At 44.6% G+C, this 18,480-nt stretch overlaps 1 protein-coding gene and 1 long non-coding RNA gene across 3 annotated transcripts in view; both read right to left on the reverse strand.

Annotated features, from left to right (window-relative positions):
- Window positions 1-2,568: 2,568 nt before the first annotated feature.
- LOC309519321 lies at window positions 2,569-8,906 on the reverse strand. The gene is made up of 2 exons (XR_014213795.1): window positions 5,941-8,906; window positions 2,569-5,898 (listed from the first exon to the last, which is right to left on the reverse strand). It is a non-coding gene; the product is annotated as an uncharacterized lncRNA (long non-coding RNA).
- A 1,618-nt stretch (window positions 8,907-10,524) lies between these two features.
- The window catches only part of SNX29 (sorting nexin 29), a 223,021-nt gene continuing 215,065 nt past the window's right edge, over window positions 10,525-18,480 (reverse strand). Inside the window, exons 21-22 of one of the 2 annotated variants that reach the window (XM_082200072.1) lie at window positions 11,423-11,459; window positions 10,805-10,916 (exon numbers count right to left, since the gene is read on the reverse strand). In XM_082200072.1, coding sequence (XP_082056198.1) covers window positions 11,441-11,459 — 19 coding nt within the window. In that variant the 3' untranslated portion in view covers window positions 10,805-10,916; window positions 11,423-11,440. Of the gene's footprint in view, window positions 10,917-11,422; window positions 11,460-18,480 lie in introns of both variants that reach the window. The other variant, XM_082200070.1, reaches the window with a different exon arrangement.

The raw sequence follows: 18,480 nt of genomic DNA on the forward strand, positions 1-18,480 counted from the left end.
CAGACTTTTCTAGCATCCAGTGACTTGTGTGACATGCCAATTTTCTGGGTGGTCTGGAAGTCTCAGAATCATTTGGAGTAGCCTTTGAACTTGTTTCTAGGTAGGAGTCCACCAATACCTCTCACTCAAGACTTTTCTAATAATCACAGCAAAATGGAGTTAGGATGTACTGAATTTCAGCTTCAGGAAGCTTTCTTATATTTGTCCACCTAGACCAATATTTTCTACTGCACTCTTGGCTGGCAGATGCTCTCCAGTTTCTCCAAGAAGAAGGGTGCCTTTTGGATCATCTGATCCCTTTTAACTGGAGAAGCCAGGGATTGAATTAGGGACCTTTTCAAACAGCTATCCTGTACAAATGTCTAATTTTTCAGGGGGGGGGGTGTCTCTTAAAAATGCAATCATTCGCAACACATGTAAGCCAGAATTCTGAGCTGTAGCTCCTTGGGAAGTGCCCAAACCATTCTGACACGAACACACATTGGTGAATCAGGGATTATATTAGAAACCTGAATGCTGAATGACAAATAATTACATTTTGTTTCTGTTTTCCCCTCTTCACTCTTGGAAGGCTCCTTAAATCATCCCCCCCCCTTTTTTTTGTTTGCTTGGGAAATGGTCCATGATACACATCAACAAAGCATTTTCAAATCTCTTCTTGAATGGACAAAGACATAGGTATGTTTCAAGTGTTATATTCCTAAATAGAAAGCCAAGGCCTACAGAAGTGGCAGGCAGGCTAGTGATGGAAGCATTAACGCTTCTGAAAATCAGTTCTGGAAACTACAGGAAGGGTGCTCTGAGGTTTGAGTCGTGCTTACGGGTTTCCCACAGGCATCTGTTTGGCCACTGTGAGAACAGGATGCTGAGCTATTGGCCTAATCCAGCAGGCTGTTATGTTGTTTTTTTAAATCCCATTGTTTTGGACTAGGATCATACCCTGAGCCTAGAATTCTAAACTCACCTGTTGTCAGGCTTTGGGGAATTGAATCCCTCCCCAGGTGGCAGTAAATAAGCAGATCAAATGAAAGTAGCATTCTTACCAGTTCGTTTCTTTAATAATCACAGTGAGAGACAAAGGATATCTCTCTAGAAATGGCGTTGCTCCCAGTAAAGGTTTACCCCCTCTGTCCCCATTAATCTGCATCACTCCTATGTTGGGAAATCTGAGCTTGTTGCCACTGTGCTCCCTGTTCTATCTTTTTAAAAAATTGATTTATTATGCAAATACAAAACAAAGGCAAAGCATACATACATCTGGCAAAAATACAGACAAAAAAGAAAAAAGAAACACACACACCCCTACATACAAACAAAAACAAAATAGGTACAAAAATAAAAATGATACGAAAATGGAACAAATTCAAAGAATATAAAAAGTAAAGCAAGTAACTAAGAAAGACATCCCAGGGTGCCATTTCTCTGCTGAGGTACTGACTTTTCTGGGATTTTTGGTTTGGACTTCTGTCAATCACACAGCAGTTCATTTCCTGTGGCTAAAACAGATTCTCTATATTTCATTATATTCCTCACCTTGGTATGAGGAGTCATATTCTCACTTACTGGTTTATTCTAAACCCAGCCAAATCCTGATTGTTGAACCTTGATTCGATAAATAAGTATTTAGGCATTCCCATTCCTTCTGGATAGTTTTGTTAGACTTATTCCTTAAGGCTTTGGTTAGCTTAGCAAGTTCCAAGTACTTGCTTAACTTCTGTAGCCATTCTTCTTTAGTTGGTATATAATTACCCTTCCAATTTTTGGCTATTATAATACCCTAGCCGCAGTTATCGCATAGAAAAAATGGTCTTATTTTTTTCTTTCGGAATTCTACTATTATCCCAAGAAGGAATGTTTCTGGCTTTTTATGAAATGTAATTTTTAATAGTTTTTTTCATTTCATTGTAGATCATGTCCCAGAATTTTTGTGCTCTCTGTTCTATCACTCTCAAAGCCTGTCTAGTCTTAGGTGAAGTGGGGTCAGGAATGCTTTCCAAGGACACTGAATCTGCCATCTGTCTCTCTCCTGGCGTTTCCTCTTCTAGCTGTTCCTCATCCAGTATTTCCCAGCTTTTCCCCTCTGGACTACGCCCCTCTGCAAACCACTGTTCTAAATCAATACTGTCCTCCTGCCCTTGGGAAGATTCAGAACAAAAGGGGGTGGGCTCCCACCATTCCTCCTCAGTCTAGCCTCTGACACCTGTGTCGAAGACCCAGCGATCTCAGTGGGATTTACCTCTGAGCAGACATGTATAGGATCCTGCTGTTAAAAGCAATCCTAACTCACACACTGACTTATGCAAACAATATACAGTGGTACCTCGGGTTAAGTACTTAATTCGTTCCGGAGGTCCATTCTTAACCTGAAACTGTTCTTAACCTGCAGCACCACTTTAGCTAATGGGGCCTCCTGCTGCTGCCGCACCGCCGGAGCACAATTTCTGTTCTCACCCTGAAGCAAAGTTCTTAACTTGAAGCACTATTTCTGGGTTAGCGGAGTATGTAACCTGAAGCGTATGTAACCTGAGGTATCACTGTAATACAATAATCACGCTGGCAATCTCTCTCTTAAACATACAAAATGTTGTTTTATTTCCTCAGTTCCAAATTAGCACATTTTCTGGCCAGGTTATAACAAAATTGTCACTGAATATTTCCGCAACGAAAGAAATATTAATACAAATAAGTGGTTGTTTTTTTTAAAAAAAAATTATATATACATAAGATTCGAAATAATATAATAGAAGATGGGTTAAAATAACACTATTAGTTTATAGAACCAGATTTGGCTACCATATATACAGATACAATATCAGACTTAATACCCTATTTCTTACGCTCAAAAGTTAAATGAAGCAAAAATCCAAATTGCTTCTTCTATCCATTACTTTCAGTATGAGAGGTTTTACAAAAGTGTAGGCAAGTTGTGTCTTAGAGTTTTCGGTTTTCCGTCATTTAATTATATTTAGAACCATCTGGATATCTACCATTTCAGATCATTCAATATTCACTGGAGAAAAAAGTAATGCATGCCAGCAAATTGTCACTGTGCAATCGGAGTTACATGTATCCCAGCAGCAAAATGCTCAGAAGAATTGATTATACGCAGGCTGAGACATCTATTGAAGAAGCCACTTTATGGAAATGCAGAGAAGAGTGATTTCTCCTTCAGTGGTATCATGGAGAATGTTTCAGTCAACTGACATTGGTAGAGAACAGCCGGGGGAAGGAAAACAGGCCTTGTAAATATAGAAATGCAGCAATATATTATTTTTTCAGAGCTTCCCTAAAGCTCTAGATCCCCAGGTTAGCTACAAGTATGGTAGTATTCTCAACTAGAATCAGTTATCATGTGGTCAGTCATCCAAGATCACATGCCTTGTTATGGCTGCCTTTCTCATATGCTATCCACCTGTCACTGGAAACTATAGGGCTGGGATAAAGGGAGGTCAATTTGCTTTGAACTCTGGAGTTGTGTCAGCCTCTGGATGGTGTATGACCACCCCAAGTTTCCAGGGATGAAGGAGGGGCTGGCAGCAGCAGCACCTGCCATTAGATGTGGTATAGCAGGATCCAATTTTGCAGCTCACAGCTTAGGAAGAGTGACAGTCTATTACGGGTAGTTTTGAAGAATTCAGGAACAATGACTGTTTATAGCATAAGGAAAACAAAAACAGGAAATGAAAGGGGGAAGATGGATATATTGAGTTCTTTGCTCCTAGTTCACATCTTTTCATTTCCCCAAAGGACCGAGGTAGCGCTAACATAATCTTGCTCTGAGTGGTGCACCGGCACTAAAAAAGGTGGGGGTATGAAACTCTCCGCAAAGAAACAAAGAATAATGCACCCCCTAGGAATGTGGTAGGTAGGATCAGCTAACTGTATTTTTTGCTCTATAAGACGCACCCAACCATGAGACGCATCTAGTTTTTAGAGGAGGAAAACAAGAAACAAGAAGGCAATGTAAAGCCTCTTGAGCAAAGAGGGAGGAGCGCTCCGGCTGTGCTCAAAAGGCTTTGCGTGGCTATCCCTGAAGCCAGAAGAGCAAGAGGGATTGGTGTGCACCGATCCCTCTTGCTCTTCTGGCTTCTGGGATAGCTGCGAAGCCTGCATTCACTCCATAAGACGCACACACACACTTCCCCTTACTTTTTAGGAGGGGGAAAGTGTGTCTTATAGAGCGAAAAATATGGTACCTGGACCCAACCGGAAACAAGGCCCTACCTGGGCTTTCCCAAAGCCCAGCTGTAAAAGGGGGAAATCAGCCTAAGGAATGCAGATCGCTACAGGAGGAGCCTCTCGTATACAAGGGCTGTGGGCCACAGGTAGCACATGCCCAAGCTCACCCAGGGTATACAAAAACAGGAACTGTAAATTAACTGTTTGTAAAGTGCATGTATGCCACAGATGAGTTTCAAAGCGCCAGGTTGCGGTAATAAACAACAGCACACAAATACAGTCCCCAAATTGCGTTCTTTCATTAAAATGTAACATAGTGGTGGGGAACCTCTGGCGTGTGGGCCAAATCTGGCCCACCAGGTCTCCCAGTTTGTCTCGCAAGGCTCTTCTCCTCACCCCAAATCATATCCACCAAACCCACACCTGATGTCATATGTAACGTCAGGTGTACAGGTAGATCCCTGCAGAAAGCAGGATTGAACTCTCCAAGCATCAGCTGATGCAAAAGGAGTTAAATCCTGCTTGGTCACTATCCGCCCTCCCCTCAGAGGTCAACACTGAATGGTGGGCCATACAACTCACCCAGTTGTCCCAAGCTGGCCCACAGGGTGGGAAGAAGATAAAAGCTTCCCCACCCCCTGGTAGATTTCTTTTCAAATTTCTTGGTTTTTCTCTCAACACATTAAAGTGATATATTAGGTACCGCACATCTTCTGTGCCTGCAAAAAGGGCATTACTGAATAGCTACTGAATTAATACTGAGAAAGGTGGGAAGGGCCGAAAGGAAGGCAGTGTGAAAATGCAATAGGAGTAAACAAGTTCAATTCTCTTTCATACAGAAACAACGAAGCTCAGATGTGTTCTCAAGAGTGATTTACTCCAAAGGCCAACGGGGACGCAAGTTTCATATTTCACTAAAGAACACAGAGCTCCTGACTGATTAACCCGGTGAATGGCAGCAGCATGGTTTAGATCCCCCCCTCATGATAACTGGGCAGCATGACATCAGTGGGACAAAAAAAGGAAAAGTGAGTTCCACTCAGGGTGGTGTTTTAGCTGCTATGGAAGACGTCCAGAGGGGTGGCCGTGTCAACCTTGAGCCTAACAAATTCTTTGTGGCACAAGCTCTCATGGGCAGTAAAGTCCATGTCAACAGGTTGTTGGGAAATAAGAGGATGGTATTAGGAGGGTCCAGAAATCCTACAGATGGCATTGGAAGCACATGCAAAGAAGGGGTGGTATCCAATGTCCTTTTCCCATTAGCACAAGGATATCAGGGGGAGGAGGGGGTGAGTTCTGTTACACAAGCAGAAATTTCTGCACTGATGGGATAAGTGACTTAGCAATATTTTGGATATGAGACAAGGATGGCCCTCTACCACCAAAGGCATTAGCTGGAGCCAGGAAACCCATGGGCAGCATATTTGGCTGCCTTGCAGCAGGGATCTATGCATATGCATCTGTATGTATGGAGGGCTTCTCCATGTGGGGGGACCCTGGTCCAGATCAGCCCCCCCCCACCATGGAAGTGATATATATGCAGCTAGAGGCAGCTGAATGTCCAGATTGTGGGAGGGGAGCATAGTGTTTCTTGCATGTAGGGGCAGGGATAGCCCCTCATACATTCTTTCGACATCAGAGTCCTAGTAGCATTAAGTGAAAATGCTGTACTTTTTTTTTGCAGTTCGCTGTCATCGGGTCCTGTTTTGACATTTCCCCCTAGACAGCATCTTGACAAACCTAGACAGCATCTTGACAAACCTAGACAGCATCTTGACAAACCTAGACAGCATCTTAAAAAGCAGAGACATCACCTTGCCAACAAAGGTCCGTATAGTTAAAGCTATGGTTTTCCCATTAGTGATGTATGGAAGTGAGAGCTGGACCATAAAGAAGGCTGATCGCCAAAGAATTGATGCTTTTGAATTATGGTGCTGGAGGAGACTCTTGAGAGTCCCATGGACTGCAAGAAGATCAAACCTATCCATTCTGAAGGAAATCAGCCCTGAGTGCTCACTGGAAGGACAGATCGTGAAGCTGAGGCTCCAATACTTTGGCCACCTCATGAGAAGAGAAGACTCCCTGGAAAAGACCCTGATGCTGGGAAAGATTGAGGGCACAAGGAGAAGGGGACAACAGAGGACAAGATGGTTGGACAGTGTTCTCGAAGCTACCAGCATGAGTTTGATCAAACTGCAGGAGGCAGTGGAAGACAGGAGTGCCTGGTGTGCTCTGGTCCATGGGGTCACGAAGAGTCAGAAATGACTAAACAAGAACAACAACCCTTTCTCTCTATTTGCACCCAAACTCCAAAAGTTTGCAACCAAACAAAGAGTTCATGAAAGTAACTCTTAATAATGAAGGGTTGCATCCAATGTTAGCCCATGAAATGAATGGACATGGATAACTTAGGTGAAGCTGAGTTGGTTAAGTAAAAAGGGGATACTCATCGTCTACTGAAGGCCATGGAGGGAGCATTTTTGGTTCTTACCGGTAATTCCATTCGCCTTCGGCAGTCGCTGCTCTTGAGTTTCCTGTGGGCATCGCTCTGAATGTTCAAAGGTGGCATCCTGAATACGGGATTGTGAGCAGAGCAAAGTGGGGACATCAAGGGGAGACTCTGGAGTATCCAGAAGAAACATAATAAATAGAGCATCTTGGACTGAAGGGGAAATTGGGATAAGGGGACTCTTGAGTAGGCTGGGATCTTTGAAGACAAGCTGCCAAATTTCTATGGGCTCTACAACAAAGGCCAGCAATTCACAAGGACTCTCTCTTTTACTGCAGCTGAAACATTAGATGCGCTGAATGAAATATGCTTTCGTCTTCTATACACATGCGCACAGAGACCCCTTTCTCAAAAAGGCCCCTTTCCGGAATTTCTGGGTTTGCTTCGCTTGAGTTTTCAGATCTGAAATGCTTACAAGTTGGTGCCACTTTCTTCACCGTTAATACGACATGACAAGTGACTTCTCCTTAGCACCTTAGCCGTTCCAAGCCCCATTCATTACTGCCGCATGAAGCCAGTGGAAGCTAGTCCTTAATACATTCCTATTCATTTCATTTGACAGCTAACAACTAAACATGTTTTCTCTCTCCCCACCTTATACAATGAAGCATTCATTTCAGGATGGCAAATTGAACCTCTGCATATGGCTTTCCTCCGTGAGCCAAATTCCAAATTTACTGCCATTGTGCCTTATCTCTCAACGGCTTGCTGCACTAAACTCTGTCACCGTGTTTTACGGCTGGAGGCCTGTTTCCTCAAATTGAGGCAGATTTGTTTATTGCCGCTCCCTGAGCAATGTCCTGTGCAAATAGGAGAGGCTTTAAAATGATTAATCCTTTTTTAACAAGTTGTGATATAATGGACATATTTTGTGGAGGTCTTCTGAATTATTTCAAAACACACACACACACACTTTGATTTATTTAACTTAATGGGAAGCTTGGTTTAATAAAAAAAGTTAAGCCTATTTGTACACAAATGGGGTGTGTGTTTGTGAAATGTGGGAATGTGAGGAGATTCTGGGGCTGGGTTTTCTCAATGATAGCAACTATTCCTCAACAACATTTGCCTCCAGATCTCTCTGTGGCCCTTCTTTCTTTAGAGAATGCCATCAATCCTCCTAATGCTTATAAAAATCTGGTGTTTATGTTACTATTAGCAGCCAGATTGGTAATGGCCCAATCCTCAAAAAGTTCCTTTGCAAGAGGAATAATTTACTAATGAATGGGACATTGTTTTATCTGATCAACTGGTCAGACATAGACGTGTAGTCCAGGTGAAGCCAAATCAGATAGTTTTGATGCACACTGATTCCCTTTTTTTAATCATATAAATAGGGCTAGTTGTATAGTCATGTTCTGCCCATGGACATCAGCTGAAACAAGGACAAGGGGTGGTGTTGTGGTTAAGCGCGGTAGACTCGTAATCTGGTGAACCAGGTTCGCGTCTCCGCTCCTCCACATGCAGCTGCTGAGTGACCTTGGGCCAGTCACACTTCTCTGAAGTCTCTCAGCCCCACTCCCCTCACAGAGTGTTTGTTGTGGGGGAGGAAGGGAAAAGGAGGCTGTTTGCCGCTTTGAGACTCCTTAGGGTAGTGATAAAGCGGGATATCAAATCCAAACTCTTCTGCTTTGGCCATCCAGATGTTGCCGGACTCCAACTCCCATCATTCCCAGCCATTAGCCACACTGGCTGGGGCTGATGGGAGCTGGTGTCCGACAGCATCCCGAAGGCCACAGGTCCCCCGGCATCCCTGACCTAAAACCCTTCCTGCGGGTTTGCAATCTAAAACAAAACAAAAGGCTGCAAATGCATCCAAACAACATCTTGTTGTGTTGCAAATCTCAAAACTAACAGTACCGGGCACCCAGATCTTCTCTGTTACCCCCAAAGTCAGGGGACTTTTGTCCCAAGGACAGCACTGTCTACAAGCTGAACACTTCAGCGACAAGAGCACACTCTTTTCTTTTCTCCATTGGGAGGATTTGCAAACACTTCCTGTTAAATAGTCCCGATGCAGGATGGGACCTGTGCATTTGGGGAATCTGTGGTGCAGAGGGGAACCAGCTCCATGGAATTCATGTACCGCGTAAGAGAAAATTGGGGTGGGGGGTTGAGCACCTATAGTAACAGAACAGATGCATCTCCAGAAAAGTAATGTTAGATCTGTGGAAGAAAGAGGGCGCTTGGGAAAGATGGGAGCACAGTGATCACAAAATAGGACACAAAATCCGGGACCAGGGAGAGGAGTTGGTGGAAGAAGATTGGAAAAAGTTTAAAGAATATCTACAGAAATACTGAAAAATTTATGAATGTTAAATGGACGTTGGATGGAAAATAAGCGGTGTTGGTAAAAAGATTAATAAGAATATGTAAATATAGATTGATAATGAGGGAAAATGTATTTTTAATATAGGTTAAGATCTTGAGTAAAGTTAAGGATAGAGGGTAAGGATTTGCTGAACCAAATATCAGCACTGGAATACAAAAAGGGAGTTGTGAGGAGGTCAAGAAACTAGTGATGAAGTATAGGATATGAAAACTCTAATCTTTTTTGTGTTCTGTTTGTTGGTGTTCTTTGTTCTTTTTCTTTTATTTTGTTAAATGTTTTTATTTTATTTTATTCTGTACCTTTATTAATTGTTCAATAAATATTACTTTTTTAAAAAGGACTGTGGCTCTACCGTTGGGTGGAATGAGGCACCTGCCTTCAACGGCACATGCTGTGTGTGCGCCAGACAGCTTGCCCTCCATCCCTTAAGCTAGCTTGCTGCCCTCAGGTGCAGGAGAGGACACAGTCCCATCACCAGTGTTGTAATAGGACTCAACCACGGACCGGTTGGTTTCTGTAAACATAATGTGAGAGATGCCGTCCTGTCCTGCCTTGGTTGCAAAATGAGCCTAACATGATGCAACAGACCTGCTGTGCTGGTGCAAAGGGGTGAAAAGAACAGTTTAGCCTTTAAAAACAAACAAACACAACACTCACAGAGATGTAGTATTGGGTGAAGCTTATTATGGAAAGTAAAAAAAAAAGAAGCTACGGTGTCATTTGCTATCTATGGCAGTGCAAAGTGTGGGTGTAGCGAACCGCACTCCAGTTAAATCGTATTAGGATTCCGATCAGTCTTCACAACAGCTTCCCTTTCAGCTGTCCATGCCACATCCTTACCCGAAAACATTTCAGCGAAAAGTGACAAGCAACAGAGGCGCTTGCATTTGGAAGCCCTCAGCAGCGTCGCTTCATGTGCCTTAAGCAGGAAGCGGTGGAAAGAATAGCCTCAAGCGCCTACTTATTTTGGCACCGAGATTATTACTACTTTTAATAATAACATGCCACCAAGAAACCAATAATGGGAGTTCAGGCAAATCGCTGGGAAACTCTCTCGTCTTCTGTAAAAATGCCCTCCCCACCACACTCGTCTGTTGCCCTTGATCTCACCCACTGCCACTAGCAGATTCCTAGTTTCAGTGCGGCCCACCTCCCCTTAAATCATAGATATTTTGCTTGAGGAATCAATGGTGCCACACGTTCATTTGTCATATGCCAGAGGATCTGACCAGAAACATCAACCGGGTTCCAACACTCCAGTTCCATTTTTGCCCAAGGAACAGTTGCTTGATTGGGGGGGAGGGGGTAGAAATGAGGCAGAAAATAAAATAAATACCCCAATAGTTCCAGCTGCAATTGTACTGCTGGAAAATGGCATCCCAGTGAATCCACAAGCCTTATGACATTCCTTTGAGGATCTGAATGCAGAGCGATCGCATCAAAACTACATAAACACCAATATATGAAAGGGGCTAGTGTGTGACTCTTGAGAAGCCAAAGAAAATATGAACCAATCCTATTCATTTATTTTTAGTCCTGGGCCAAAAGGCCTCCGATTGTTTTGGAAAATGGCGGCCACCTCAACTGTGACCTGTTTAATCAGAATAGGGACCCTTACGGCAGATGGTTCCCCTTCTGGCTATAAATTCAGTGCTGTTGTCTTTTCTTTCTGCCCACAGGCTTGTGTCGTCAACTGCACAGGACAGAACCAAATCAAAAGGCAGCTTAAAGTACACGGTGCTAGTTGGTCCTAATTATCCAAAAAGTCAAAGGTCACCACTCTGAGGCTCTGGGTTCCGTGGGTCTCTTTGATGGCTCCGAGACAGCCTTGGAAACCGGGTCGTCCCGCGTGGCCTGTTGCTTTTGCTTGCAGAATCTCCCGTGGGTTGGAAATCACTAGAACAGGAAAGGGGGGGGGGACAAGCCACGGACAAGTTCATACTGTGCATTAAACAAACCTGTATTCCCACCCACCCCGGTACGTGGGGAAAGCAGATATCAGAACACAAATGTATGTGCTGATGTGTGTATTATCCATATCTACAATTAGTTTACTGGATCTGTACACTACTCACATAGTGACCTAGGGAATGGATTAATCAAGTACACCATTATGTTCTTGCAAACACAATAATACAAAAAAATGCAAAACTCCATGGCCTGGAATTTGGAGGCCACACTAAACCACCAGAAGTGATAGACAATACAAGAAACTGATGGTGCTCTGATGAACGTTGTGCTAATGATGGACCGATGTATTGATGCACAATGATACATGTTAGTAATACTTGAGGAGCTTCACAGTCTATTCTGACCTGCAATAGACCGACTTTCATGAATGAATTGCTTGAAAGGAACTTACTTGTCTACTACAAACAATTATTGGAAAAAATATTGCTTACCCAGCAGTCACTCACAGGCTACAGACTCCTCCGAAAACTACAGTATAAAAGGAATAAGGTTGTACTTTTCTTTGTTTTCTCAGTGGGCTCCACAAGAGTATTTTATGCCTCATGAGCACGCACAGACGCATGCACGCATGCACGGACATCATTTTGAACCCTACCAAACTCCCCAAAGGTTATGTGGGGTGGAGCGCAACTTAAAATGCAGCCACACATCAGCACCCTTCTCCAGGTGCTGCCACACCCACATTAAAATGGAGGTGACCAACCCTTTTTGGCCTTGGGGCTCTGTTGCCTGGTTACAGCTCCTCTGAAGATGGCATGTTGATGATGGGTTTGGCTCAAAGGTGGGCATGGCTCAAAAGCTGGCGGAGCTTCCTCTCTGCCCAGCCCTATAATGGGGAGGAGAACCTTTCAGACAATTAATCCAAAGAATGGAGACAGTGCAACGTTGCCTGGCACTGGTGCCTTGGCTTGAAGGCCAGTGCAATCCGTGAGCCAGCAGTTTGCCACCACTGCGTTAAATTAATGACCACAGCAATCTATCTAGAATCAATGCAAAAAACCCCCACAAAACTTTTTAAATGGTACATTGATCCAACGCCAAGCAGACAGTTAACAGCGTCACAACGATGACTCGAAAAGTGGTGGTAATCAAGAGCAATCAAAGGCTTGCAGGGTGGCAGGAAGCTTTCACCTAATGCCTCAAACTAAGAGACGTTAAAGGGAAGGCATACAAGGTGAAGTGTGTGGCTCTGAAAGCCCTGATCTCTTTGCTTAGAGACCAGGTCTTTAGGAGCTGTTTCATCCTCAGTACAGCAAGCCTAGTTCAGGGTGATACATACTGTTGACTGAGGTTTGGCACAAGACATGACGTGATGCCAGGCGCTGCAAAGTCAGCATCACTGGCAGATGTGCCAAGCACAAATCTTTAGAAGTTGGGGTGGCAGCACTCTGATGCAATTCCATCTAGGGACATGGGTGGCGCTGTGGTCTAAACCACTGAGCCTTTTGGGCTTGCCGGTCGCAAGGTCGGCGGTTCTAATCCCCGCGATGGGGTGAGCTCCTGTTGCTGTCCCAGCTCCTGCCAACCTAGCAGTTTGAAAACATGCCAGTGCAAGTAGATAAATAGGTACCACTGTGGCGGGAAGGTAAACAGCATTTCAGTGCACTCTGGCTTCTGTCACGGTGTTCCGTTGCGCCAGAAGTGGTTTAGTCATGCTGGCCACATGACCCGGAAAGCTGTCTGTGGACAAATGCCAGCTCCCTTGGCCTGAAAGCGAGATGAGCACCACACCCCATAGTCACCTTTGACTGGACTTAACCATCCAGGGGTCCAATACCTTTTTTTACTTGTAATCTCATCTACACTTATCATTGAAAATTTCCATCTCTGCTTCCAAAAGAATACACAATAAAAACCACTCAGGGTTAAAAGAAAGAAAGAAAGATCAGAATTAACGTTCTATGGGAACACCTTAATCATACCGTATTTTTAACTAGCAACCACTAAAGCACCGAGTGTTTTCCTCCTGAACAACCAGGAAGCACATAAACATCAAAGAAAAATACAGGAAATTCACATCCATCACAATACTTTTAAGTAGAAACCAGTCCCTCTTGTGTAATAGCAAGCTTTACAAATTACCACTTTTATTGCTTTGCTTGCCTTTCAATAAAAATCAGGCTGGGGGGAGGAAATTGCACCCTGCCTGGCAGTTGCTTAAGGCAAATGAATCTCTGCTCTCAGACTTCCAGGGCTTGGTGAGTCTCCCACCCATCACCAATTCTGAAATGCAGCAGTGCTACCAACCTGACTCTGCAGGATCCCAGTAAATAATGTTGGGGCACAAACTATGTGCGCTGCAGCTGCTGCTATAAAAATAATTTTGTGATGGCGGGGGGGGGGAGGAGTGTAGCTTGCTCTGCTGTGACATCTCATCAGAAAGCATAGACTTCACACTGCACGGAACACTTGACAGGATGCCCTCTTTAAGAGTCTGCCCCAGCTCTCAGTGGACCAAGGAACACTTTACTGCTAATTGCATGATTTGCAAGGATTTTCTCCCCACGAACAGCCAGTGCCAGGGTAGTGGTGATGGAGGAGCAACTCTGAATCGTGACCTTGGGGGAGGTTTTGAGGGGGTGTTAACCCTTTGCCCCGTGCTATGGTTCTGAGATAGACCATCAACAGCCCTGCACCTGCTATTTGCATGGGTGGATGGAGTTCCAGTTGAATTAAAAAATAAAACAGAATCTTGCACTCAACGCAAAACAATGTAATGTGTAGTCTGGCGCTTTCCCACAGCTGATTTCAATATGCGCTTTGATAGCCCCCATTCCATCCTCCCATACATTTCATGGATGAAAACAGGGGCATCCTTGGAATACTCTTGGGATATGCTTATGCTAAGTGAAGACCACTGCATGAACCCAAGGGCCATCCCATCCCATGAGGCAAGGTGAAGTGACCACCTTAGGCAGCAGGATCCACTGTGTGGAGGGCAGCAGATCTGGCCTCCAAAGAACAGCACCAGTAGCGGATGCAGAACACTTACTGGGGCCAGATCTGCTGCTTCCTCAGCACCCTGCCTCAGTGCTGCCTGCACAGCAGCCTTCTGGTGAACTGGAGAAACTACTGGTCTCCCAGCAGCAGCTGTTTTCCTACCCCCTAAGGAAGAAATGGCAGGGGCTGCCCTCCTGGGTTTCCTGGGCTCTGCATCTGCCTTCAATTCCCAGTTCAAGCATCGGGTAAAGTTGATTTGATTGCCCCTTCTTCCCAGTGGTTCGCCTCAGGTGCCAAAATATCATGGTCTCGCCCTGGATCAGGCTTGGGTTGGCAGGCTCTGATGCATGAGTAGGAAGGAAAAGGGTGATGGTGGGAATCTGGGTTGGAGGGGGGGCATCTTCCCCTTCCACACTGATTTCTGGCGCTTGGGAAGGGGGAGCGGAGATGCCTGCTCTCCCCTCTGACCTTCTTGTAGACCAAAGAGCCTCAGCAGAGGCTGGGGAGGGCTTTAATCAGCCTGGGGCAAGGAGGCTGAGCAGAATAATGCAGCAACTAAGCCAACGGCCTTCTTTTCTAGAATGAGGTGTGGCTCTTGCAGATGGGACCCGACGGAGCTTCTGCTTACAGTACAGTGGTACCTCAGGTTAAGAACTTAATTCATTCTGGAGGTCCGTTCTTAACCTGAAACTGTTCTTAACCTGAGGTACCACTTTAGCTAATGGGGCCTCCCACTGCCGCTGCGCCACCGCCGCACAATTTCTGTTCTCATCCTGAAGCAAAGTTCTTAACCCGAGATACTATCTCTGGGTTAGTACAGTCTGTAACCTGAAGCGTCTGTAACCTGAAGCATCTGTAACCCGAGGTACCACTGTATTAATATTCCCACAAAGCGAGAGTGTTTCAAAAATGCCACCTTAAAAGCTTGGCAGGAGGGGTAAGGAAACTTGTTGAGACATTTTCATCACTTCTGCCAGTTCTGAACTTCTTACCCTGCTCCAGGACTCCTGCCTCATGCCTCCTGAGCACGGTGTCTCCTGCCCTGTCTATACTATTACTTCTCTGAATAAAGACCTCCTTCTTACTTACAAATTAGAGTTGGGTAGGAATTAGGACCCTCCTCACCTGTTATGCTTGGCTGATGGCTCTGCTCTGACTACAATATTAATTTACTCTGCAATGCTTTGACTTCACCTGAACCGTAGTTTAGATCAGCCTTTTCCCAACATGGTGCTCTCTAGATTTTTGGACTACATCTCCCCACAATCCTGACCATTGTTCCTGCTAGCTGGGGCTGATGGGAGTTGTAGTCCAAAGCATCTGGAGCGTCCAAGATGGGGGAAGGCTGGTTCAGGTGATCAGGAATGGACCACACAAAGTCTAGGGCTTGTGTATTCCCCATGAATGAGGAGTGTGAGAAAAGAACAGATCACAGTTCTGTGTTACATTGCGAACCCAGAGAAGTATAGCTTGTTCTAACCTACGCTAACCAGAATCTGAAACCATGGTTTCTTTTAGTAAACTTTTGATAGAACAAACCATGCTTCCCTGAGTTTCTTGCAATGCAGAACGGTGGCCTGTTCTTAAAGTTGAAGCTTCACTCTCATGTGCAAAGCTTCACTCTCATGTGAGGTGCACCACACTTCATTCCCTATCACCTGAACTCATGGTCCATCTTTGAAGTGACTCCAAATGAAAAAGGGGAGGTCAGTTCTGCAGCTGCTGAATGAGACTGCAAAGGTAGGGCTTGTGTTAAAACTCTGCATTCGTATTAATTATGCAGTTGCGGGCCTACTTTTCAGTTGTGGCCAGGTATACCCTCTGTCAGGTATAATGGAAAGACAGAGGCCAGGAACCCTGATGTAAAACTAATTATCTCTCTCCCCCCTTCTTTTCTTTTTCCTTTTAAAAGAGCAAGAACTCAACGTTCACATGTGCCCTCATCTCTCCCTTTAGCTTTTATCCCTGAGCATTTCATCAGTATAGTAGCTCCTCCTGCTGGTAAATTCATAAAACAACCTCAACAGTGGCCTAGGGAGAAGCCACTTGCCCGTTCTTTGGAATAAAACCAGTCTTTAAAAATCTGTCCTCCTGCCCCTTGAAGATAGAAAGGTAGGAAAAGCAACACGGAATTTCTAAAGGGGAAAACCAGCGTCCCAATAAGAGCCAGACACAAGCTTTGTGAAACCGGATTACTAGCAGAGGTGTGCTGATGTGCAGAGTGGGTTCCTACTTCCTTTGTCAACATGAAACCAACATTGCTTTCTGTAAATAGTCTTCACTGCAGACCAATACACTGGCAGAACAACCCCATGGACACTCAACTCAGAAGAGCATCCCAGTTTGTTCAGTTGAGCTTACCCACAGTTACACATGCAGTTCCAAGCTTTAGGTTGCGATCCTAAGCTAACTCACCAGGAAGAAAATGAAGGCACATGCTGCACAATAGACCCTTCAGACAACAGGGTCTTTTAAGGGGGGGCAGCTGCTTTCTGGGGTGCAGCTCCCCATAAGGGACAACTGCATATTCCTGCATTGCAGGGGGTTGGACTAGATGATCCTCAGGGTCCCTTCCAACTCTCTGATTCTACAAATTCCATTAATGGTAGCCATCCCAACGCATGCCTTCACAACAGTCTCTGCTCATGCCGACAGCAACAGCTCTTGATGAGGAGACATCCAAAGTTTTGGAAAACCAAAGTAGGATTCTGCCTTGGACCGAAGCAAGCAAGGTCTTGCTCAAAGTGGGTTCGAAGCAGGTTTTATTTTCTATGCAAAATATCACATCTGTGATTCGGCATCCTGTTAGACATGAGCATTATCGTTTTAAGCTAACTTCTAGGAACAAGCTGGCTGTCCTATGAGTGCTGTCCTGCAGAGATCTGCACTGCTCCCATCACTGCTCAAAGGAGACCAAATGTGGCGATGTGGGCAGGAGACATTCAGAGCAGGAGGAGATTCAAAAGATTTATTCTATCAGTGAGCCTGTACTGGCATGAATTGACTTATTTTCCAATATTTTGGTGCTAACTGAGCTGCTTCCTGTTTTGGGGTTTCACCACTTTGGGATTCCCTTTGGGCAGGAAAATTGGGATGCATGCCAGGAATGAAATGGAACTGAAGAATTGAGGTCAAGTATCTGAAGATACTCAAAATGACCCCATTTATCCAAGACTCTTTTTCTACATTGTTTTTCACGTGATAGTTCACTCCAGCTCTGTCCTTCATACCCCCTCTCTCCCATTATACAATACAGTCTCCACAGAAGAAGAAGAAGAGGAGGAGGTGGAAGAGGAGGAGGAGGAGTTTGGACTTGATATCCCGCCTTTCACTCCCCTTAAGGAGTCCCAAAGCGGCTAACAATCTCCTTTCCCTTCCTCCCCCACAACAAACACTCTGTGAGGTGAGTGAGGCTGAGAGACTTCAGAGAAGTGTGACTAGCCCAAGGTCACCCAGCAGCTGCATGTGGAGGAGCGGAGACGCGAACACGGTTCCCCAGATTACGAGTCTATCGCTCTTAACCACTACACCACACTGGCTCAGAGAAAAGAACATAGCATTAAGTTTATGGCATTATTTTACATGGTCTTAAAACATTGGGAGTCCATATAGGTTCTCCACAGACATGTTTGTGAGACATGGTGGGAGAGCTTTACTTTCTTTTTCTCCTGCGTATGAAAAGAATAACCAGGGGTTATAAAGGAAAATACCTTTGATGAAACCTGGTCTCCCTTCATACTCACTTAAAAGAAAATGTTGGTGATTGGCATTCAATGCTAGTCCTATATAGAGGAGACCCATTGAAGTTAATGGACATTACTATTGAACTCCCCATCACGGTTCATCTGGCCCCCTCACTATACAGCTTCTGAAGAATGCTGAGGATACATTTTTTCACCCTGGCTTTTGACACCTGAGGTGTATGATTTTAGGACCCACCTTATTTTTATGATTGTAAGTTGTCTTAAATTGTTTTTAATCAGAGAAATCTTTTGTCCGACGTGGGGCTCAAACCCATAACCTGGAGATTAAGGGTCTCATACTTTACTAACTGAGCTATCCCAGCTCGTCCACTATAAAGAACATATTGTGCTTTAATACTGTAACCCACACTGGGACCTAAGGGCAAAGGGTGGATAATAAAATGCCAATAGCAACAAAGGTTCGTTAATTTCAATGGATCTCCTCTGAGCAGGACTCAAGTTGAGCACAACCTGCTGAAATTAAGAAAATGCGCACAATGCACTCGACAGAAATTAGATTTACTGCCAACCAGAATTGTCACCCCCCATTTTCTCTTTCTCCCCCCAGCCCCCCTCCCCAATGGGAGCAGTTACAAGCAGCTGAATAGCATTCGCACTGTTAGTGGCCAGATCTGCTTCCATGGAAACAAATGTTATATGGGGGAAAAAATAAGTAAAAAGCTTTAAAATGAATATGTTCTTCTTTTGTGTTTCATTTTTTTAAAAAGAAACCCTGTGTTTTATCTATCAAATCACACTACTACCATATGGTCTAGGAAGCAGGAGGGGGGAACCTGTCAACATCC

This window comes from Podarcis vaucheri, assembly GCF_965113315.1.
Source record: "Podarcis vaucheri genome assembly, chromosome: 14".
Taxonomy (NCBI): Eukaryota; Metazoa; Chordata; class Lepidosauria; order Squamata; family Lacertidae; genus Podarcis; species Podarcis vaucheri.